Here is a 25,297-nt window from a genome sequence, read left to right on the forward strand (position 1 = left end):
TGCTTTCTATGATGAGGTGACTGGCTCTGTGGATGTGGGGAAGGCGGTGGATGTGATATTGACTTTAGCAAAGCTTTTGATACTGTCTCTCACAGTATTCTTATCAGTAAGTTAAAGAAGTATGGGTTGGATGAATGGACTATAAAATGGATAGAGAACTGGCTAGAGCATAGGGCTCAACGAGTAGTGATCAATGGCTCCATGTCTAGCTGGCAACCGGTCACAAGCGGAGTTCCCCAGGGTCGGTCCTGGGGCCGGTTTTGTTCAACATCTTCATCAGTGATCTGGAGGATGGGGTAGATTGCACCCTCAGCAGGTTTGCAGATGACACTAAGCTGGGGGGAGTGGTAGATACCCTGGAAGGTAGGGATAGGATACAGAAGGACCTAAACAAACTGGAGGATTGGGCCAAAAGAAATCTGATGAGGTTCAACAAGGATAAGTGCAGAGTCCTGCACCTAGGACGGATGAATCCCATGCATAGCTACAGACTGGGGACTGAAGAGCTAGGCAGCAGTTCTGCAGAAAAGGACCTGGGGGTAACAGTGGATAAGAAGCTGGATATGAGTCAGCAGTGTACCCTGGTTGCCAAGAAGGCTAATAGCATATTGGGCTGCATTAGTAGGAGCATTGACAGCAGATCATGGGAAGTGATCATTCCCCTCTGTTCGGCATTGGTGAGACTGCCTTTGGAGTATTGTGTCCAGTTTTGGGCCCCGCCTGACAACAAGGATGTGGAGAAGTTAGAGAGAGTCCAGCGGAGGGCAACAAAAATGATTAGGGGGCTGGAGCACAAGACTTATGAGGAGAGGCTGAGGGAACTAGGCTTGTTTAGCCTGCAGAAGAGAAGAATGGGGGGATTTGATAGCAGCCTTTACCTGAAAGGGGGTTCCAGGGAGGATGGAGCTAGGCTGTTCTCAGTGGTGGCAGATGACAGAACAAGGAGCAATGGTCTCAAGTTGCAGGGAGGGAGGTCTAGGTTGGACATTAGGAAAAAGTTTTTCACTAGGAGGGTGGTGAAGCACTGGAATGGGTTACCTAGGGAGGTGGTGGAATCTCCAATTTTAGAAGTTTTTAAGCTGTGGCTTGACAAAACCCTCGCTAGGATTATTTAGCTGAGGTGAGTCCTGCTCTGAGCAGGGGGTTGGACTAGATGACCTCCTGAGGTCCCTTCCAACTCTGATTCTATACTTTTGTGTACTAGAGGCTGAACTCGGACCACCAACTCACTTCATACAGGTCACTGACAAGCCATTAGATAAAGCTTTAGTTCCTGCTAATCCAGTGGCCTTCTTTGAATTGATTCATAAAAGGCCAACTATCTGCTTTTGTTAGGGAGGATTGCCTCTTTTAAAAATTAATTCCATCTTTCTTTAAAATGTCTATTCTAATGCATTTCAGTGGAGCTACATGTGTGATTTTATATTTCTCCTTTTTTGTCCTATTTATTAATTGCTTTCATATATTTTATTTGTGTCCAGTGTTTTAAGGTCTAATCTGAGAGATGGACAGTTCTATTAAAGTCTTTCCAAGATATGTGTCTATATATTAGTCACGGGGACCATATGATTCTTTCATAAGTGTTGTGATGTAGAAACACGTCAATTCTTGAGCATATCCTATAAAAATATACCACCACATGCTACAGTAATTGTGTAAAAAAATAAATAAATAAATAAAAAACCCAACAATCCTACAATTTACAATGATGATACTCATGGTTTGAACAATTCCTGTAATATTTTCATAACGGGTGTAGGTAATACATATTAAACAGGTAATTGCTATACCTCAAAGTAATCATCTCTGTTGTATCCTACAAAGAGCCAGCATATCCAGTTGAGGGAAGCATGGAAGGGAAAGGTGTTTCAAGAGGTTGCCTTTGTGACATTTCCCACCAGCACCACACATGCCAGCAGCTCTGTGGAAGGGTTCACAAGGTCATGCTGTGGAATGTCAGAGGGTCTGGATTGGGAGATGGCTGCTCTGCTGTAGCAGATCCCCCTGGATGATTTGGCATGTTAGTTAACACTGACCCTGTCAATGTTAATTCACCTGCTTTTCCATGCCACAGGGGTTGGAGAAGGATGGGTGGTCAGGTATTTCAGGCACTTTGGCTTTAGGAGCTATACCATTAGGGAGTATGGCAAGCTAGGAACAAGTGTAGAATAATCGGTCCTTTCTATTCAGATGGTCCTAACCTCTCTGTGTATCCAGAGATCTGGCTTTAGGGGGAGGAAGTCTTGCTTTTGTTGTGGGGGGACCACAGCAGCATTCCCTTCCCCAAAAGAAGAGTTTATAAGAAACTTGACATTTCTGTTCTCTGTGAATGAACAGCCAGTATAGGGAATAAGAGAGCCCTAAATTAAAAGTAAACTTCTAGGTAACTAAAATATCAGAATTACAGAAATGCTCAAATGATGCTAATAGTAGCTGGCGTCAGTGGAAAATTGAAGATCATTGGCACCTCCAAGGATTTGGCCTTTACTTAGTAAATAGGGCTAAAAAGGCAGTACAGAATAATGGTAATTTTGTGTGTTAAGCAATGACTGAAAATAGAAAGGCAAGAACTTGTAAAAAGCTTAAATGCAGGATAAAAAGTTGAGTTTTGCTTTTCAAGCTTGGTGGATTGGGGTAGAGAGAAATAAAGATAACTATGAGATACCGCATTGCAGATGGGATAGTTTTGGGTGGAGTTCTAGAATGATGCACTTTCCTTTTGAATTAATTTCTCCAATTCTACAAATGAATAAAAATAAAATACAAATTTTTTAGAGGGGTTGGCGGAAATTACCTTTATACAGACCAGCAAAAAGAATTTATTTGATTTTAACAACTGAAAGTTGTCAAGTTTGAGTCTTATTCTGCAGCGTGCTATGCTCATTTATAAGCAATAAGTATATAATCGGACCAGTCATAAGATGCTATTATGGCTTAAGATGCTAAATTTAGAATGTAACAGAAAGGGATTTGGCAGAGTTTTTTATTAATGCACATAATTTGGTTTACTTTTTTTTTTGTTTTTGAAAAGCCAACTAGCCTTCTCCCCCCCCCCCCAGCCTCCAAAAGCTGAAATGCAGTTTAAATTGTACAAATGCCAAAATTTGTTTTTAACCCTCTGGGTAGTTACAGTGATTGCTGTTCTCAAAATCATCTAAAACACTGACAAATTTTGATTCAAATGAATGAAAGATGCATGTTTAAATTACTTAGACTGCTTTGAAAATTGCAAATAGTATGTTTTGTGTGTACAGCTTAAAAAGAAGCCATTGGAATTGGGCTCAGTAAGGTATGTAGTTTTTCTACTGATCATGTGTTTGTGTGTGTGTGTTAGCCTGTAAATAGCATTCTGTCCTTTTCACGCTGCTGCATTTTGTCATGTGTGAGTAGTGTTTCTGGACTTTTGACCTAGTAGGGTGTTTTTTTGTTTTTGTTTTTTATTGATAATCCCTATGAGATTCTCTTAAACAATTATTCAGAAAGAATATAATAGCTGGTTTTCAAACCTTGCAATATTGAACTAAACTTTTGATGAGTTTACATGCCAAATGGGCATCTAAACACTACAGCGTGAATCCACAAATCAGTAAAAAAATAATGGCTGCAAGAATATAGAATGGCATGACGTTGTCTATAGGCAAGAATTTGCTAACAGGATGCTTCATTGTTAATCCTTTTCTGCATTTAGGACAATTACTTGTTACTGATAATGGATGACAGCAGTGGGTGCAACTGAACTGTTGCTGAACACAGCTTAACTGCAAATATCAAACAAAGTATACCATGTTCTTCATCTTTTCTGAAACAGTGGTTAAATTTTTCAAGGATTAATTAATTGTTTACCTCTTCCTCCCTTGCGTGGCAGTTTTGGTACTGTTTTAGAGAATTGAAATTTTTCTTTCAACTTTTGAGGGATTCCTATCGGCACAATGTTGTTTCAAAGCAAACTGCTGGGTGCTATAAAACAGTGGCTCTCAATCTTTCCAGACTACTGTACCCTTTTAAGGAGCCTGATTTGTCTTGCATTCCCCAATTTCAATCTCACTTAAAAACTACTTGCTTACAAAATCAGACATAAAAATACAAAAGTGTCACAGCACACCTTTACTAAAAAATTGCTTACTTTCTCATTTTTACCATTATAATGATCAAATAAATCAATTGGAATACAAATATTTTACTTACATTTTAGTGTATAGTCTATAGAACAATATAAACAAGTCATTATCTATATGAAATTTTAGTTTGTACTGACTTCGCTAGTAATTTTTATGTAGCCTGTTGTAAAACAAGGCAACTATCTAGATGAGTTGATGTACCCCCTGGAAGACTTCTGCGTACCCCTGGTTGAGAACCACTGCTATAAATATCATTGTTCCAAGTAGCTCTGAGAAAATATAGAAAAACACGGACTCAGCCGTGCATAGTTTAAATTGCATCTTCACTATGACTCATGTGGCCTAAAAATCATAAAAAAGGATTATACTCTTTAGTCTGGTTTTTTTTTTTTTTTTAATTTAATTTTTTTTACTAACGTCCAACTTTTTCCTCTATTCTTTTACAGGGATTTTTCTCAAGAATAATTATGGGAAGAATTTGCTTTATTGTTGCAGTTAGGGTTAACTCTTTCAGAAGAGAAACATTTTTATTCCCATTATTTCTTTATGTCCAAAAGAAAAAGGAAGTGAGGAGGCTAAAAGTCTTAAAATTAATCAAGGGCTGTATGGTGCCATAATTTCCCTGTTTTTCATTCATAGATTCCAAGGCCAGAAGGGACTATTGTGATAATTTATTCTGGCCTCTTATATAAATAGGCCATGGATTATCCCTGAAATAATTTCTAGAGCAGATCCAATCTTGATTTAAAAATTGTCAGTGATGGAGAATCCAGCACGACCATTGGTAAATTCTTCCAGTGATTTATTACCATCACTGTTAAAAATTTACACCTTATTTCCCATCTGAACTTGTCTAGCATCAGCTTCTAGCCAATGGATCATTTTATATCTTTCTGGGTTAGAGCAAAGAGCCCATTATTAAATATTTCTTCCCCATGAAGGTACTTGTGGACTATAATCAAGTCACTCCTTAGCCTTCTTGTTGTTAAGCTAAATAGGTTGAGTTTCTTGAGTCTGTCATTATAAGGCATATTTTCTAATCCTTTAATCATTTTTGTGACTCTTCTGAACCTTCTCCAGTTTATCAACATCCTTCTTGAATTGTGGGCACCAGAACTGGACACAGTATTCCAGCAGTGATTGCACAAGTGCCAAATATATAGATAAAATAACCTCTCTACTCATACTTGAATTTCCTTTGTTTATGCATCCAAGGATTGCATTAGTCCTTTAGGCCAGAGCATTGCACTGGGGGCCTATGTTAAGCTGATTATTCACCACAACCCCCAAACCTTTTTCAGAGTCACTGCTTCCCAGAATAGAGTCCCCTATTCTGTAAGTTTGGTGTACATTCTATATTCCTATATATATTTATATTTAGCTGTATTTAAAAACATTGTTTGCTTATGCCCAATTTACTAGATCACTCTGTAATCATATCTAGAAAACTGAATCAGTGAGCTATTGTCACGACCGGGATGTGGGTGTTCTGACCCAGTGGTCGGAGCAAGAGTCAGGCTAGATCCAATATCAAGAGGTCAGAGTCTGAGACAGGGCAGACAGAGAGCAACTTGAGGTCAGGAGGCAGGCAGGGTCAGGTTACCAGGAGATCAGCAGCAGGCAGTAGGAGAAGGTATCTCAGGAAGAAGTCCAAAGCAGGCAGAACCCAGTTGCATGGAGAACTTCCTGTTCCTGTGCTGGGTTTATATAGAAGCTGTGAATCAATTAGAATGCCTAGCATTCTGCCAATTGGATTCCAGGGCTGGGGTCCTGTGTCAGAGTTCAGTTCCTATTCTGACAACAGTTAGCAGCTCAGTGGGTGGCAGGTTGGAGCATACTAGCTCCCAAAAGCCCTCTGGACCAGAGTTCAAGACCTGCAGTTCCTGACATCACTCCCCTCCCCAAGGGATGTCTTTAGGGCGACGTGGAACCAGGCTTTTCAGGATGATTCCTATGAAATGCTTGTACAAGCATGGGGGCATGTACATTTTCCTAGGTTCTTAGGTACTCTCCACTGAACCATACTCCTCCCAGTCAACAGGTAGCAGTGCTTGTCATATTTCTGTTTAGAGTCAAGGAATCATGAACCATGTATTCCTTGTGGCCCTGAACCTGTACTGCTGGAGGAGGTGGCTGGGTCCTGCGAGGACAAGTTTTCTGTATAGAGTTTCAAAAGTGATACATGAAACGTTGAGTGAATCTTCAGAAAATGGGGTAGTTGTAGTTTAAAAGTGACTGGATTAACCTGTTAAATGATCTTGAAAGGGCCATGGAATCAAAAGTCCAGCTTGTGAGCAGCTCTGTTTGTGCAGAGATGCTGTGTGGTGAGCCATACCCAGACCTGGGCCTGATGAATCTCTGCTATATTAGGTCTGAGACAGCTGGGTTGGGAGAGGACGCAGGTAACTGTCAATGGAATCAGGGGTGGTAGCTTTTGTTGATAAAAAAGGGGTTTTGCCCCGTAGGCATATGGTCTGCATTGTTGTAGGCAAATTCTGCAGAGGGGAGAAGTGAAGACCAATCATCCTGGTGGTGTTTGATGTAGCAGTGCAGTTATTGTTAAAAAATTTGGTTGGCTCTTTCCATTTGGCTGTTGGACCGGGGATGGTCAGTGGAGGAAAGATGTGTGGATTCCCAATAGGCCTTGCACCAGACCTGGCTGTGAACTGAGACCCCCGATCAGAAATGATGCATTCCAGAAGGCCGTAAAGATGGATTGCATGGCTAATCCAGAGCTGGACTGCCTCTTCAGGAGAGGGAAGGGATGAAATGGGCCATTTTAATGAAGTGGTCCACTGCTATCGAAACTGTTGGACTCTGGTAATTATACAATAAATTCTATGGTAATGGCTGCCCAGGGTCAAGATCAGGTATCTAAGACTGGAGGAGACTTCAGTGCTTGTGATGTGGTGTCTTGGTATGGGCACAAATATCACAGGAGACAATGAATGGCTGCATCATAGGGCACGTTCAGGGCCACCAAAAGGAGAGGGCTATTAGTCATTGGGTCTTGAAGCACTCCAAATATATTGCTAGGGGAAAATTATGGCATAATTGCAGGACTGCAACTCTTGCGGGTCCATAGTGAACATAGATATGGTCCCTTACATATGTGATCCCTTCCCCTGAGTCATGCTTGCTGCTTGTGGATAATAGCTTGTTTGTCAGGCAGAATTCCTGAGACAGACACAGAGCACATCAATCTGAGTATATCTGAGTGACAAGCTGCACCGAGAAAATTATGGAATTTGAGAATGAGGATTGGTTCCTTGATAGGGGCCATTGTGAGTTGGTACCATATCTTTGGGGAAAGGGCGTTTGCCTTGCCATTTTTGGATCTAGGGTGGTAGGTAATAATACATTTGAATCGTGAGGAAAAATAAGGCCCCCTGAAGCTGCCATTGGTCGAAGGCTTTTGCCTTATGTAGATATTGCAGCTTTTTATGGCCAGTGAATACCTGGACTGCATGATGAGTTCCTTCCAGATAGCGATGCCATTCTGCAAAGGTGCTTTTTTAATCTCCAGGAGTTCCTTATCAGGTATTTTGTAGTTTAGTTCTGTGGGAGTGAGCTTCCTTGAGTAGTAAGTGCACAAATATAACACTTGTTTGAGACCACATCATTGGGGGAGGACAGCCCCAATCACTGTCCTGAAGATGTCAGCTTCTACAACAAAGGCTTATGTGATATTGGCATGAGCCAACATGGGTGCTGTTAGTAAAGGCAAGTTTCAGTTGATTGAATATATGCTGGGTCTCAGGACACGAATGGAATTGAATATTTTTCTGGAGGAGAGTAGTAAGGGGGCTTGGTTTGTTTTGGAAAGTTCAGGATGAATCATCAGTGAAAACTGGTGAATCCCAGGAAACATTGCAAGACATGTACTGTGTGGGGAGTTGGCTGATCTTGGACCTTCCATGGGTTCATCTGTATCCCTTCTAGGGATAAGATGAAGCCCCAACAACTCCCTGGAGGCCTGATAGAAGGACGCTTCTCAAGCTTGGTGTAAAGGCCATGCTGCAGTAAGCATTCCAAGACATTTTGGACATGAGTGTTATGCTGTTCAGAATAGTTGGGGAAAATCAATATGTCCTCTAGGTGAATTACCACATGCAGGTGCAGTATGTCTCGGAACACATCATTTATAAAATATTGGAAGGTGCCAGGGGCATTGGTCAGCCCAACAGATGTTAAGCGGTATCCATAGTGGCCATAGTAGATTCAGAAAGTGGTCTCCCTCTTGTCCCCTTCCCTGATTCACACAAGATTGTATGCCTCCTGGAGTCCAACTTAATGAATATATGGACAGCCTCCATGCGGTCCAGCAACTTGGGAATCGGGGGTAGCGGTAACCACTACTGATAATTATCTGATTCAATGCAGAGTAATCAGTGCAGAGTCAGAGACTGCTGTCTTCCTTCTTGACCAAAAGTACTGGTGCGTCACCGGTGAGGTTGATTTGCAGGTAAACCCTACTTCCAGGAGAACCTGGCCTGACTCTTGGAGTGCCGTTAGCTCGGGTTCTGACTTGGCATACGTTCATTGAAGGGGTATTTTTGCTTCCGGCTGCAGCTCTATTGGGCGGTCATAATCCTGGTGCGGATATGGAGTTTCCACTTTCTTCTTTTCAAAAACTTTAGTGTAGTTCTGGTATTTTGAGGGAAGTTCAGATGTAGCATCAATGGAAGGTTCTGCCTGGATAGCCACCCCCCATCTGAGTTTCTTGAGGTTCAAGTGTTAGGACAGCAACTCCTGGTCTCCAATAATGTTGTCTACCAAACTCTGATGTAAAACAGACTTCCTGTGCATGTCATCAAGTGAGTGGATTGTGGAGGGCCAGCCAGGAGATACTGAGGATCGGGGAAAGTATAGTGAATGGATTACATAAAGCTGTACTGTTTCCCTGGGCCCCTGAATCACAGTCTCTAGGGAAGATGTTTCATCAGAAGAAAAGGGGGAACCGTCAGTAGTCTCTATAAGGTCAAGAGTGGCCTTGGGTTGCAGGGGATCCGGGTTGCCTCTGCATCAATAAAGCAGTGAGCTGCGCCTGAGTCAATCAGGGCTGGTAAGAGTGGATTTTGTAGGGGCACCCCAGGTATGTGCAACTAGACAGGCACCAATAAGTGGGGAGCCCTTGGGCAGGGCTCCGGGTGCATTCTAGTCAAGACGGAAGTGTGAGGGAGCTCTTTTTCCCTGATTCCTTGGAGTTCATACAGGCAGGCAGAAATGGAGTGACCTGCCTCACCGTAACAGAAGCAGAGGTGGTGCTGGCTTCATCATTCCTTTTCTATGGAGATGAGCTGTCAATGGCCCACGTCCACCTGCATTGACTTGTCTGGAGGCAGTGGTGAAAAGGTCACAGTACCTGGTCTGGAGAGCTGTAAGACCCCCATTTTTTTCCCATAACCAATTGTCTATACAGATGGCAAGCTCCACAAAGGCATCCAGACTCACGGGCGTCTCTACTCAGGCTAATTTGTCCTTAATTTCTTCTTTCAGGCCCCACGAGAACTAGTACCAAAGTGCTGCCTTGTTCCAGTTTGTATTGGCTGTGAGGTGGTGGAATTGCGTAGCACAGGAGGCTGTGGTTCACTGCCCCTGTTGGAACTTCCTTAGGGCAGCCTCCGTTGTTCGAGTTTGGTGTGGATTATCAAATAGTACAGACGTGCCTTGGAGGAAGATCTCCCAGTTGGACAGTACTGAGCTATTGCACTCCAAAAAGGAGGGGGCCCAGGCAAACTGTTATAAACTGTCATAAACTGTCATAACCAGATGTGGGAGATCTGACCTAATAGTCAGAGCAGGATTTGGGAGTCAGGTTAAGTCTGATACCGGAGGTCAGGGTCCAAGACAAGGCAGAGGGCAAACAGGTTACCAGGAGATTAGCAGTAGGAGCAGGCGAAAGCAGGGAGAACCCAGTTGCTTAGACAAGTTCCTGTTCCTATGCTGGGTTTATATAGAAGCTGGTAACTAGTCAGGCTGTCCAGCACTCTGCCGGTCGGATTCCAGGACTGGAGTCCTTTGTCAGAGTTCAGCTCCTATTCTAACAAGAGTTAGCAGGTCACTGGGTGGCTGGTTGCTGTTTATTTGCTCCAAAGAACCCTGTGGACTAGGGTTCAAGACTTGTGGTCCCTGACATCTGTCCTCCTAATTATTTACCACACCTCCTTTTTGTGTAATCTGCAAATTTTATCAGTGATGATTTTATGTTTTCTTCCAGGTCATTAATAAAAACATAGCATAGAGTAAAGAGCTAATCCCTTCAGGATCCCACTAGAAACACACCTGAGTGTCGATGATTCTCCATTTACAATTACATTTTGAGACCTATCAGTTAGTCAGTTTAACATGTGCCATATCAATTCTATATATTAGTTTTTAATCAAAAGTCATGTGGTACCAAGTCAAAGGCTTTATGAAAGTATATTACATCAACATTATTGCCTATATCAACCAAACTTGTATCTCATCAAAAAAGAGATCCTGTCACACTAACTAGATATATTTTCCATAAACCTATCTTGATAAGCATTAATTATATTATCCTTCTTTAATACTTTATTAATTGAGTCTCGTATTAGCTGCTCCATTATCTTGCCTGGGATCGATGTGAAACTGACAGGGTTATAATTACTCAGGTCATCCCATTGACCCTTTTAAAATATTGGCACATTAGCTTTCTTCCAGTCTTCTGGAACTTCCTTTGTGCTCCAGGACTTGAGAATCAACATTAACACTTCTTAACCAGCTTTTAAAAACCTCTTTTCGATAAAAGTTATCTGGACCTGTTGATTTAAAAATGTCTAAATTATTAGAATTTGTTAGGATTACTTTGACTCATTGAAATGTGTAAGCTTGCATTGCTTAGGTCATCATAAAGGAAATAGCTTGGGCTCAAATTGAGCAATGACCCTATCAGTACAAGGAGCGTGTTTGGGGTGGCCATGACTCCCAAACTCTTCACCAAGGGCCATATTTTCAAAGGTAATTAATCACTTAAAGATGGAAATAGATGCCTAATTAGATTTTTCCAAAGCACCGAGATGCCTAAATCCCATTCACTTTAATGGAGTTGGGCACCTAGAGACTTTTGAAAATCCCATTAGGCACCTATCTGCAGCTTTAGTTGCCTAATTACCTGCCTAAAATCTGGACCCAGGTGCCTTGCAGTGGTGGCTGCTCACTATCTTTGAGTTCCAAATATACCTTTTTTTGGACAACTGGCTCATGAGACCCCACTTTCTCAGGGAATAATATGGACCATTTACACCATATACAGTCTCTTCAGCAAGTTAGGTGTCAGGACAGAGTTGTCTTCTCTGCAACCAGATTAAATGCTCATGCTGAATCAACTGTTTCGATGGTACAAAATGTTGTTTGAGGAAATATTGGGGCAGCATAGTTTTGGAGCCATTATGGAAAGGGTTTTGAATTAAGGAGTTCTACTACTTACATGTCAGAGAGAGTGCATGTGTACCTCGTGGCATTATTCTGTGTACAACTGCCAGTTTATTAAGGGGAAGCATGTCTGTTGAAGTACCCAAAAATGCCAATTTGTGTACCTTCAGAGTGACTAATTTTTATAATTCAAACCCTTTTAGGTCAATATGACTATGCCACTTAGATGTGGAAAATCTACAGCCCTGAGTAACTTAGTCAAACAGACCTAACCCCTGGTGTAGACAATGCTAGGTCAACAGGAGACTTCTCCCATCAGCCTAGCTATTGCCTTTTGGATAGGTGGAGTACCTTCACTGATGAGAGAAGCCCTCCTGTTGGTGTAGGTAGCATCTTCACTAGACAAGAGACAAGCCCTGATGTCGCATGCCTGTTATCCCTGGGAAATTTAGCACACTAGGTTAATTCTGAGTGAATCATCTGTCTGAAGTACTATGGAATTGTTTTAAATGTTGCACCCTTTTGGTGGTTGGTATTGGGGAGTGGGGCTGACTTTTTTTCAAGAACCAGAATGTGAATTTACTTCAAATATTGTATATTGTTCCATCTTCTAGGTCCACGTGGTTAGCCAATATTTGGGGCCTTGTCAGGTTGTTTCCATTAAGAGGAGAAATTGATTATATGAATTAGGTATTTTGTTGGTGCGGTGCAGTTTATTTACAAAGAATGTACACAAAATCCTGTCTCCCTGAACACAGTAGAAACAAACACCAGGCATTTTCTGTGCTCAGAAATGCAGTATGCCTTTTCAGCGAGTACTGTGCCCAAAAGAAGATCTGTCTCTTAGTTCCCTTCCGGGGGTGCACTCAGCAAAGCGTCTCTTGCTTTCTGCTTTTCACATGTAGACACAGACAGCTGCAAGCAATCAGTCCACTAGCTTCTGCATTTGAAATCAGTCCCTGGGAAATCAATCAGTCCATATAACTTATTTTCTGTTTGGCCATGTGATGTGGCCCACTGTCTTGGATGGTGGCTTCCTTTGGTTTTCAGCTATCACTATGTAAAGGGGCTTTAAATTGTTCCTTCTATTTATCCTGAAAGAAAGGTGCTTAGCACACCCCATCGCCTTTAATGAGGTCTGTGATTGTCCATAGATCGAAGACCTGCTTGTGGAAAGCCATTACCATCTTCCAGTGTAACAATATATTTTTCCACTAAAGGAATTTGGTTCCTGTCAGCCTTTAGATCATTTCTTGTAGGGGTAACACTAATGGAAAGTGAAAGATCTGCCAGTGAAAGAGAGAAGGTTCTAATCATTTGAGACACGTTTCTGTACATACTTGCATGCCAAGACTAGCAGTTGTATGGTAAATCAGTGTATACACACTGTCAAGGTCCAACTTCTCTTGAATGGACATGGTTAACATTTTGCTATGAAAAAGAAAAAATAATTAAATCTTGACTAATTTCTTTAAAAGCAAATTGTGGTATTATACTATGAGCAAGAGCAATATAATTGTCTAATCTTTCTGTCAAACTGGATCTATATATATTAAGTAATTGGGCTTCCATATGAATTTAGTTGTTCCATAGGTTAGATATTTAGGGTTGCTGCTGAGGCTGTATTAAAAAATAAGCAAATAGAAGAGCTTGTCTATGTGGTGGGGTAGTGTGCATCAGTGGTATGTGAATTCTAATAAGCATGAGTGTGTTGTGTGCTAATTGGTCCGTATAGTCCCTGTTGGTGTACATTAAAAGTTCTCTAATACCCTGTAATAGTAATCTCATTTCAAACAGTACTATGTTAATGCACACTAAGGAACTTTTAGTGCGCACCAACAGGGTTTGTGAAGGCCAGTCAATGCATAGCAAAAAAGTGTGTATTAGAATTCAGACCCCACTGATGTGTACTACCACATCATGTAAACAAGCCCATTCTGTCCTGTTTTCCTTCCTACCTTTTGTGCATGTTAATTAAAAACAAAAAAAACACTTCTTAAAATGTAATGCCTAGACAGTTTCAATTACAAAGATTTTTCCTAGTAGCAATGGAGGGGAAAATGCCCCTGGAGCACTTGAGCATATTTTGTTTCTGAGGTTGTTTTTATTGCTGCTTAGATAAAAGGTTGATACATTTTTTTTTAAAGAGTGTTTCTGCTATCAAGCTCAGCAGATGCTTAAATATAGCTTTTTAATCCAGGGTGTAATGGCCATACTATACTATGACTCAGTGTCTACTTCTTGGAAATGACACCAAGAAGAGCAAATTCAATGTATCTATTAGAGCAATGTCGATATACATTTATTTTGTTTGTACTTATTCAGATTGGGGTACAATCATGGCCCTACATAAATTAAGTCTGTACTATAAGTTAAACATTTAGAGTGATAATTTTTATTTGTATATATCCTAGGTTCCTTGCACTGACCCCTTGGAGAGTATATCAGCTGACTTCTCTCATAATACTTGGGGTTGTAATTGTGCAGATAATGAAGGATATGGTATTGTCTCGGATAAAAGGTAAGGCAATCATCAATATAGCATTTTACCTCCAACTTACTTATGCTGGCACTCATCCTACTGGTTCCCCTGTTTTTTGTTTAATTTTTGTGTGTGTGTAATGTATCATAGTAAAAGCATTAAATATGTAACATTTCTGAGACAAGTGACTGGTAATCACTGAAGATGTTTTAAAAGGAAATTGTACTCTGAAAAATCGCTTTAAAATGGCATAATGAGTACAACGCTATCGCCCATTTTTTCTTCAAGTGGAGTCCCTGTGAGTACTCCACTTTTGGTGATTGCACACCCCTGTACCTTTAGTAGGAGAATTTTGACAGCAGTACCTGGTTGGGCCATACATGCACTCTCCCTGTCTAGCACCTGTGGCATCAGTTAATTAGTGCTGTGCAGCTGCACCCACTTCAGTTCCTTCTCAACCACCCTTGGTCCGAGTCAGAGCTCTGACATTGCCTTCACTTGCTTTACCTCAGAAGTGATTATCATCAGCTTTTTGTATATAATAGTTATATTAGTGTTATTAGTATAGCTAGATTAGTTGACTGAGTCTATCTTCCCGTTCAAAAAAAAAAAATGTTTTTCTTCATAACTTCGTCCTGTCCTGGGATAATCTCTTTGAAATGCCAGGCTTTCCCGGATTTAAACGTTGCCTCTACTGTTGTGAAGCAATTCCTATTTCTGACAGACATTCACAGTGCATCAGGTGCCCGCGGGAAACCCATGTACCCCAGAAGTGCATCCAAAACCTTAATCTGAAGACCCAAACAAGAAAAGCAAGGGACCACAAACTTAAATTTATTCTCATGAAGAAGTCCCTCCATCCTGCCTCAGACTCAGGACCGCAAACTTATCCCGGTGACTGATATCCCGGTGACTGATATCTCTGGCTCGATCTACTGCATCAGTACTGACCACACCATGGGCAAGTACCTTCAAGTCAGCAGGGACATCCAGTACCGTCTGTACCGTTAAAGCCACAGACCCTAAGCGGGCAGGCTCCAAAAAGGAAGGCAGAGAAGAGACTGCCCTTTTCACTATGGCACTGACAGCAATTACGAAAACCTCTTGTGACATTCCCCTTTGCTATCTGGACTGGTGTATAACTATGTCACCCCAATCCTTCACTCCTCTGCCTCATTGGGTGAACCCCCATTCCTAGGTCAGCTCACAAACAGCTTCCTGCAAGCAAGTGACCTTCAACTCAGTGAGTGCTTCTGACCAGCCAGTCATGGGTTTATGCAATAGCATGATCCCAGCAAACACTCCCAGGCCCAGATGCAGCCCTAGGAACTTCTGTCTTGCAGTGTTCAGTGCTGCCCACTGAAGCTTGCAAGCTTATAATTAGTTTGTCAGTTTATGAAAGAAATTGATATGCACCAGCTTTGTCACTCTAAATGAAGTCTCTACACACACACAAACCTCATGCACTGCTTTAGATAAAACAAACAAATAAGTTTAAGTACAGAAAGATTTTAAATAAGTGTAAGTCCAAGGAAAATAAGTCAGTTTTGATCAGGATGTAGTAAAAGCAAATCACATTCTAAACTAAGCTTAACGCTTTCAGTAACCTTACAAAGTCAAATAATGCTCACCACAGGCTGACTTATTTCCTTCATCCAGGCCCTCACTCTGTGGACAGTCCTTCAGTTGCTTGATGTTGTTTTGTAGATGGATGTGGAAGAGAGAGCTCCAGTTGCAAAACATCTCTTCTTTTACATGTTCCTTTGCCCCCTTCTGAGGTCAGGTGACACAATATCTGGCGTGGCTTCCTCTGCTTGAGTCAATGAACATCCACTTATGGTTTGTTTTATGCATGTCTCAGTGAGGTGTGAACTACCTCCCTGTTTTTAGTGTTTGCCTAGATCTGCCTGAAGCCACGAGACATCTATTTGGAAATATTACATAGCAGAGCTTCATAACCAACATATGACGTTGCAACAAACATACTACTATAACAATAATGTTCAGTATGTCATGAGCATTCTAAAAACCCCTTATATGACATACTTTGCAGTAAACAAAACACAGTTACACTATAAGGGTGAACATTAATGATACACAATCACACTATGAGGGTGTACATGGGATGCAGTGTGTCACACCTCTGGACTGAGTGCCTCTGCAATTTCTAAGGCACTGGCGCCACCTACTGGCTCTCTGCTGCACATTTTTGATGCATGGGCACCAAAGCCTCCTAAGTCCTCAGCACAGTCACTGTCAGCACCTACCCTCATGGCACCTTCCTACCACCCAGAACTGCAACCATTTTCAGTCCCGTAACAGATGCAGGTGCCTCCTCCGGTACCGAAATATATCAGTTCCTTGCAAACTAAGGACCTCATAGTGACTCTGGAACCTGAGTCCTCTCTCTTCAGTACCGACACTTCGTCAATGCTTTCAGTCCACACACTCCACCTGCTGCACCTGCCCCCCTCTTCTCCAGTGAGAAAGAGGAGGATGGGGAACTTTTTTCATCTCAGCATTTCTCACCTCTGCAGACCAGTATCATATCTGAGCCACAAGAGCTTCCCAGACACCATCTCAGACCAGATGTATAGGGGTGATATGGACACCCATGGGAACCCCCATCTGTTCCTTTCCCACCACAATGGCTATTCTGGGACCTGTGGGTGGTAAACAGGCAATACTATCCTAAGCCACCAAGTAACAGGGAAATGCGCTCAGGCTCCTCCCCAAGGTCAATAGTACCACCTGATGTCTCCCAAGAACAGACTTTGGAGGAAACAGAGAAGGACTTAGACCAAGAGGCTATTCCTGCAACCAACTCGTCTGCTTCACCTGACGAGCCCATCATGCCTCCTCTCTGTACTACTGGAGACAATTTCAAACTATTTCAGAAACTATTTAAAAGGATAGCTGACACACTATAAATCCCTTTCAAAGAGGTTACCAAATCTCAGCACAAGCTGTTGGACAAACTCCACATATCAACATCCTCCAAGATTGCCTTGCCCATAAAGTATGCTATTATGGAGACTACCACAACCATCTGGCAAAACCCTGCCACAATCCCACTTATGTGTAAGTGGGTGGACAAAAAAATATTCTGCTCCTTTGAAAGGACTAGAATTTTTATTTTCCCACCCCCAACCAAATTATTTTGTGGTGGATGCTGTTAATGATAGAGGCAGGCAATATTATTCTAGGACCACACCTTATGATAAGGAGTGGAAAAGGCTGGATCTGCTCGTCTGCAAGGCATACTCATCAGTGACATTACAGTTTAGAATCGCCAATTATGAAGCTCTTTTGGCAAAATATGACCACATAACATATTCGAAGATAGCAGATTTTGACATTATACCAGAGGAAAAGAGAGAGCAGTTTACATCACTCATTTTGAAGATCACCTTATAGCTCGAGCAGCCCTTCAGGCATCACTGGATTTTGCTGACATGGCAGCAAGGACCATCGTAACTGCCATAATAATACACTGGGCCTCCTGGCTGCACCTGTCTGGGATTCCAAGGGAGGTGCAATCTACAGTAGAGGACCTTCCTTTCAAGGGTCTGAAACTATTCGCCAGCAAGACTGATGAGTCACTTCACTCCTTAAAGGACTTGAGAGCCATTCTTTGATTTCTAGACATCTTTATAGATGCAATAAAACACAAACAAGGCAGGTATTACATGTCAATGTCCAAGACAAGCTTCATACACACAGAACCAGAGACAGTATGATCCTCACAGTTGTAGGCAAAGAACACCCAAGTGAAGATCAAACTCTTCACAGCCCTCCGCATTGTAGCAACCGACCTTTAAACACTAAATTTGAATTTTTGATTGAGGGCTTGACAGACTTTCCTCAACCATTGTTGCTAGCACCACACTCCACCAGCCATCCATTTACAGACTGTCTGTCTAGTACCATTCTACCCAGTCTGGCATACCATCATTTCTGACAAATGGCTACTAGAGATCATCAGAGATCAAGAACGGCTACTCCATCCAGTTCTTCTCTATCCCCCCTACCCACACTTTCTCCCCATCCATCTTCAGGGACCTATCTCATGAATCACTCCTGAGACAGGAAATGGAACACCTGCAACTAGGCATGGTAGAATCAGTGCCGGTACAACACAGAGGGGAGGGGCTTCTGTTTCCCTTACTTTTTAACACAAAAGAAGTCTGGGGGGATGGAGAGCCATTCTCGATCTCAGGAAACTAAACAAATGAATTAAAACACAGCATTTCAGGAACAAAATTCCTGCACTGAAACGGGGAGAGGTTTGCAACCTGCAAGACGCATATTTTCACATCGCCATACACTCAGCAAAACAGGTGATTCCTTTAATTTGTACTGGGATGGGACCACTTCCAATACATGGTACTACCTTTTGGTGTCTCCACAGTCCCCCGAGTGTTTTCCAAAGTTTTAGCAGTGGCGGTGGCCCATCTATGCAAGCAAGGGGTCATGATATACCCATATTTAGACAATTTTCTCCTCAAGGCTCACACTTGAAGAAAAGCAATCAAAGCCATACAAAAGACAAGGTCACTTTTCACATCTCTTGGTCTACAAATAAACCTTCAAAAGTCAGCGCTAACTCTAGTTCATCAACTTGACTTTATTGGGGTCCATCTAAACTCAATAGAGGCAAAATCATCAGTACCACCTCAGAGATTCATTGCCCTGGAAAACCTGATTGATGCCCTGATGCACAGTCCACAAGTATCTGCCAGGACCTGCCTTCATCTACTAGGTCACATGGTGGTGACCACATACGTCATAAAACATGCCAGACTACGCATGTGGTGCCTGCAAGCTTGGCTGAGGACAGCGTATATTCCACAAAGACTGAACAAACTTCTAAGCATGCCAACAAAGAGCAAGGACTGGCTATAATGGTGGACCTTCCTGCACAATGTGTGCACAGGCATCCCCTTTCTACGCCTCTCCCTCTCCCGAAAGGATAATTACAACAGATGCCTCCGTTTTGGGATGGGATGCACGCTTAGATAACCTCACAGTACAGGGCAGATGGTCTTCTTCGGAATCAACACTACACATGAACATTCTGGAACTGCGAGCAATTCACAGTGCCTTGCACAGTTCATGCCTCTAATAGAAAACAAAACCATACAGATCATGATGGACAATCTGGCCTGCATGTTCCACATAAACAGGGAGGAGCAAGATCACATTCTCTATGCATAGAGGCCATACAGTTGTGGACATGCTTCATCCAGCACAGCATCAGCATATCAGCCACTTACCCACCGGAATCTCAGAGCATCAGGGTGAACATGCTAAGCCAAAAGTTCTCGCACAACCTCAGAAGTGGGAAATAAACTCCTTCATGATTCAGAATATATTCCAATGATGAGGGTTCCCCTTAATAGACTTATTTGTCATGAACCGAAACAGCAAATGTCCAACCTTTTGCTCCATAGTGGGCCTAGGACCAAGATCTAGAGTAGATATTTCTTATCTGATGGGATGCACCCCTCCTGCATCCCTTCCCTCCCGTCCCACTACTGCCCAGAGTCATACACAAGATCAGGATTGATCAAGCCAAAGTTATCCTGATAGCCCCAGCATGGCCCAGGCAAACATCATATCCATACCTACAACAGCTGTCAGCATGCCTGCCACAAGTCCTTCCACCTTTTTCAAATCTCCTCTCTCAGGATGCAGGTCAAACTCTGCACCAGAACCTGCAGACATTCCATTTGAGAGCCTGGCTCCTCAATGGTTCCAAGATGAAGAGATGATCTGCTCCAAAAAAGTTAAGGACATCTTGCTAAACAGCAGACAACCAACTACACACTTGACATACCTCCACACGTAGTGCCTAAACAAACAAATCAATGCCACCAATTCTACCCTGCCCATAGTCCTGGACTACATACTTTACCTTAAGAAATCAGTCCTCTCAATGAGTTCATTTTAAGTACACCTGACAACAATTACAACCTTCCACCACAAGGTGAATGGAGTTTTGGTCTTTTCTCATCCAACTACTAAAAGATTCCTACTGGACATTCGTAACCTTTATCCAGAACCCAGAGCCCCAACTCCTCCGTGGGACCTCACACTAGTGCTTCGATCTCTGATGACTGCCCAATTCGAACCTCTGGCTACGTGCTCACCATGCCACCTTTCCATGAAAGTAGCCTTTCTAGTAGCCATCACATCCACGAGGTGCATTAGAGAAATAGGGGCCATTATGGCAGACTCACTGTATCTGATTTTTCTTAAGAACAAGGTCACTCTGAGACCCACCCTAAATTTTTGTCTAATGTCCCTTCTTCATTCCACCACCCATCTTCCCACATCTTCCCTAATCATCATAAAAATAGGCAAGAGGCAACGACACACTCTGGACGTCAGAAGGGCACTAGCCTTTTATCTAAAATGGACCAAACCATTCAGAAAAACTTCTAAGCTGTTCCTCTCCACCACAGAACACTCCAAGGGCAAACCCATCTCTAAGCAGAGGCTTTCCAAATGGATTTCAGGCTGCGTTCAGCTCTGCTGCCATCAACACGAGCAACAAGCCCCTCCACAGCTCAGAACACACTCTACAAGAGCAGTAGCCATATTGGTAGCCTTCTTGAATGATGTGCCTATTACTGACATATGTAAAGCAGCCACTTGGACATTCTCCCACATATTCATACAACACTACATCATTGATTAGAACTCAGCCTCTGACACTCAGCTGGGACACATGCTCTTATTGTCCATTCAGACCTAATTCAGAAGCCCCTCCTATCCCCTGACGGACACTGCTCTACAGTCACCTGAAGTGGAGCACCCACAGGGACTCCACTTGAAGAAGAAGAGAGGGTTACTCACTTTGTGCAGTAACTAAGGTTCTTCAGGATGTGAGTCCACGTGGATACTCCACTACCCTCCCTCCCTCCTCCTCTGCTTCAGAGTTCTAATTAGTCCGCTGTGGTAGAGGAGGAACTGAAGGGGGTGGGGAGGGTGGCCGCACAGCACTAATCAACTAGCGCCACAGGCATGAGATGGGGAGAGCAGCCCAACCACGTACTGCTGTTAAAATTGTCTGACTAGGCATGCAGTCACCTAAAATGAAGCACCCAGAGGGACTCACATCTCCAAGAACCTCCGTTACTGCACAAGGTGAGTAAACCTCTTTTCCATGTTTCTTGTTTTCTGCAAAGTGTCTGAAAAGTCTCTAAAGGTATATCTACATTACAGTGTAAGCTCAGAGTTCGAACTCAGACTCAAGCCTAACCCCCCTTTCATCTACACACACATCACGGTAACCCAGGGCTCAGACCCAGCATCCCAGGATCCTATGGGTATGTCTACACAGTAAAGAAAAATCCACAGCTGGCCCATGCCTGCTGCCTCAGGCTGGAACTGCAGGGCTGTTTCATTGCTATGTAAACTTTCAAACTCAGGCTGGAGCCCAGGCACGGGACCCTCCCATCCTGCAGGCTCCTGGAGCCCAGGCTCCAGCCTGAGCCTGGAAGCCTTCACAGCAATGAAGCAGCCTGAATCCTGCGAGTTCAAGTCAGCAGGTTTTTCTTTGCTGTGTAGACATACTTTATGGGATTGGAGGGTCTAAGCCTAAAATAAGCTGGAACCCAAGTTTCAAGCCCTACTGCTTTGCCTTGTAGACTCAGCCCCACTGGACTTGTGTTCTGGAAGTATATCAAAGGTATTCCACAATCCCACGGATTGATTTTCTTTGTCTTTGGACAGTTAGTCTTGGTGGACAGTCATGTTTCCCCACACTGCACCATGAACAAAGAACTAGAGTGGCCACATTTGGGAATGGGGGCTGCACTAAGAAGTCTGGATAAATATGAATGGTTGGACTCAGGCCCGCGTAATGCGGTGTAGACAGCGGAGCCCATGTTGGGGGACACAATTCAACAGTTTCTAACCTTGGGTTACAAATGAATGTAGATGCTCAAGACTTAGGCTGATAAACCTAGGGTCTGCTAACCCAAGTTCTGCTTTTCCTGGACTTGCATTGCATTATACGCATACCCTAAAAAAGCAGCAGAAGAGTAAGGAAGTGTATGTCCTATTTGTGCTGCTTCTTCAATTCAGATTACTGAGGCCTTTTTGTTTTCTGTTAGGTTACAGTGATTATGTGACCCTTAGTAATGAGTTCCAGCTAATAGTTTTTGGCATCAAATATTACTGACCTGATTGGAAGTGCAAGAGTATACTCCTATTTTTATTTTTTGGCAATCCAGTAGTGTTAGATGTGGCCAGTAAAGCTATATTTTCCTAGCTGTGAAATCATGGGATAGTCATATTTCACTTGAGCTAATATAAAATGTCTCCTGTGACTTCAGAGGAAGACTTTAGGTAAGTCCAAAACAACTAAATATTTAGTACTTAGAAGAATCTATCTTCTAGCTTGAAGCAGAAACCTTTTTAGATCTGAAATCAACAAATTACCACTTGAATTAAAAGAAAAACTGTTAGCTCACAGTGGGATAATCACTTTTATGTAGCTTAGCCAGCCACTAGGTGGCAGGATCATTACAATACAATGACAAATACAGGAAGTAGTTATTATATTTGAATAACAAAGTTAGATTACATTGGGTAGCTAATAATTCTAGTTTAAAGACAGACCAAGATAAATAAGTACATTGCTTTTTCATGCATATTTCAAACTTTTTTTTTGACATATCAAGTTTACAAAAAACAGATTTTTCTAAAGCATGTTAGTCCATTGTTTAAAATAGGAAGAATGAATGATTTTTTACTAGTAACTGGGGTAACTGTGACTTGTATTGTAGTACTGCAGAGATTTTTAGAGTAATTTTTACATAATTTGGAGCATTGCTGAAAAATTGAAGGGAAAAATCAGTTCTGCTGTATATGCCAGTGCTATTTTTCACCTTATACTTTGCTTATTTCAGGTGCACAACTATGGAGGAGCCTCACTGACAGGTAAGTGCATTGTCTCTAAATGCTGATAACTAGTATCACATTAAACAATTACATTCCATTCTTATTACATTAAAAATTCTGAATTTTACAAATAATTCTCCCAAATAGCCTACCAAACAATAACTGTATTATTTTGACCACAGTGTAGTTTATTATTCTATATTACTGGCTGTTCACATGGTGCCTTGATTTTAAGTAGGTGTTTTTAAATAGTATTCTTAGTGAAAATCATAACTTTTTTTTATTTGAATTGTACCACAGTATATTATTCAGTCAAGTATCAGATTTAAAAAAGCAATTTGCTTTTTGAATGTTACCATTTTCTTCTTTAAACATTATCCTCTTCTGGGCTTTCTGCCACTTAGAATGTGTTTAATTTGAAGATAGTTCTTGTGAAAGATTTACAGCTCTGAAGAGTGATGTCTTCCATTCTTAGACACGCCCATATAAGGTTCCCCTCACCACCATGCTCCTGATTGGTAGTGACCAGCCCTAGACTGAAACAATAGATCAGTTCAATGCTCTTGTCAGTTGTTGGCATCTGTAAAATGGCTACCATGGATACCAGTTAGTGATGATTGTGAAACCTTTTACTAGGCATTGGACTGTCACAGCTGGCTAATTTTGTCTGTCTAAACCCCCTACAGTTATCTCCTCTCCCCCAAAATGTTTGTATAGTATCATTGGGGAAGATTAACTGTATTTCATTAGTGGATGAAATTAATCTTAACAGTCTGTAAAGCAATTTGAGAATCTTCTGAATAAAAATGCTATAAATTTAAGGCATTATTACTTTACATAGTCCACTATACAGCTGTTAGATGTATCCCATAATGCTCTGTTGTGACCGCTCTGGACATTCGTGCTCTGCTGTAATGTGGCCATGTAAAAAGGAAATAGCTTCTCCCCTCAAGCCCGGGAAATTTCCATTTCCAGTTTGGACAGCGTGGAGCAAGCTTTGTAGCTGAACTGCTCATGGTGACTGCACAGCCCAAACATGCTCCAGCATGGAGTCTACCACAGGTCTTGGATCTCATCGGTCTGTGGGGCGAAGAGTCTGTTCCGGCTCAGCTCCGAGCGAGCAAAATAAATTTAGATATCTGAGAAAATATTTTGTGGCATGTTGGAGAAGGGGCACAACAGGGATGTGCAGCAGTGCCGTGTTAAGATCAAAGAGTGAGTCAGGCTTATCAGAAAACTAGGGAAGCTAACAGCCGTTCTGGCTTCCCGCCCAAAGCGTGCCGCTTTTACGAGGAGCTGCATGCGATTCTCGGCGGTGACCCCCTCACTCTGCCACCACGCAGCATTGATACCTCTGCAGAATCCCAGTCCAGAATGAATGAGGAAGACTGTGTGGATGACGAGGATGAGGCTGAGGAGAGCAGGGTGCAGAAGAGCAGGGTATCCATTCTCCCTGAGAGCCAGGACCTGTTCAGAGCAGCCCTGCCACACACAGGACAGTGGGACTGATCAAGATTCTGGAGAAGGCACATCTGGTGAGTGTGTGTGGCAAATCTAATTTTTGCAGTTATGTCCCCAGTCCAGCATCTTAAAAGGAGTTTGTGTTTTTGAGGAGAGGGGCTTCCTGGGTATTGCCATATTTCAGTGGAGGGTTACTCCCAGTATAGACTATGTGCAGAGGTATGCTCCGAGAATCCTTTGTGGCTATCTCAAGGAAACTTTCATGTAGGTAATCTGTAATCCTTTGCAGAAGTTTTCTGGGAAGGGCAGCCTTATTTCTTCTGCCACGGTAGGAGATTTTACCCCACCACACTATTAAATGAGCAGGCATCATCGTGGAACATAGCATAGCAGCATAAGGGCCAGGCCTGTACCCCGGTGCTTGCAGCAAATCTCTTTCCACCTGCGTTACCCTCAGGAGACTATCACACATGGTCACCTAGGGAAGATGGCGCAAGTTTAAAATACCCAACCAATGCTGTCACTCTGTGTTATTCCTCTGCCATGGCCAGTGTCCCTGGGCGCCTCCCCAAGACAATTCCTAGTACTGGTATTGTTGCAATGAGTTTTATGGGTCAGGACACTGGTATGTTTTCTGCTGCTACACTTCACCCACAGCGTCTGCTAATTTGTTTTGTCCACTTCCTCTCAAATCGGTCCTTGGGATGTTACAGGGGAACTCGGTGATCCCTCTCCTTGCTCCAGTGTGGATTGTGGATTTTGGTACTAATTAAACCTCTCCATAATGGATGCAAGGGCCCCTTGCTTACCATGTCTGGAATGCCACTCCGACCTATCCGCTACTTTCAGATTGGAATGTGGGCATTGATCTGGCTTAGCCGTGTGAACATGAAGGGGAGTTCTTTTTACATTGTAACATTTTTTT

The 25,297-nt window shown here is 42.5% G+C and overlaps 1 protein-coding gene across 2 annotated transcripts in view; it reads left to right on the forward strand.

Moving 5' to 3' along the window:
- Positions 1-25,297, forward strand: part of LOC137167619 (reticulophagy regulator 1-like) — a 58,526-nt gene that overhangs the window by 23,648 nt on the left and 9,581 nt on the right. The window contains exons 2-4 of one of the 2 annotated variants that reach the window (XM_067569830.1): positions 13,931-14,037; positions 22,920-22,950; positions 24,255-24,446. In XM_067569830.1, coding sequence (XP_067425931.1) covers positions 13,931-14,037; positions 22,920-22,950; positions 24,255-24,420 — 304 coding nt within the window. In that variant the 3' untranslated portion in view covers positions 24,421-24,446. The remainder of the gene's footprint in view (positions 1-13,930; positions 14,038-22,919; positions 22,951-24,254; positions 24,447-25,297) is intronic. The other variant, XM_067569838.1, reaches the window with a different exon arrangement.

The sequence above is a fragment of the Emydura macquarii genome, unplaced genomic scaffold (assembly GCF_026122565.2).
Source record: "Emydura macquarii macquarii isolate MOO-44397 ecotype Brisbane River unplaced genomic scaffold, CSIRO-AGI_Emac_v2 contig_320, whole genome shotgun sequence".
Classification (NCBI taxonomy): domain Eukaryota; kingdom Metazoa; phylum Chordata; order Testudines; family Chelidae; genus Emydura; species Emydura macquarii.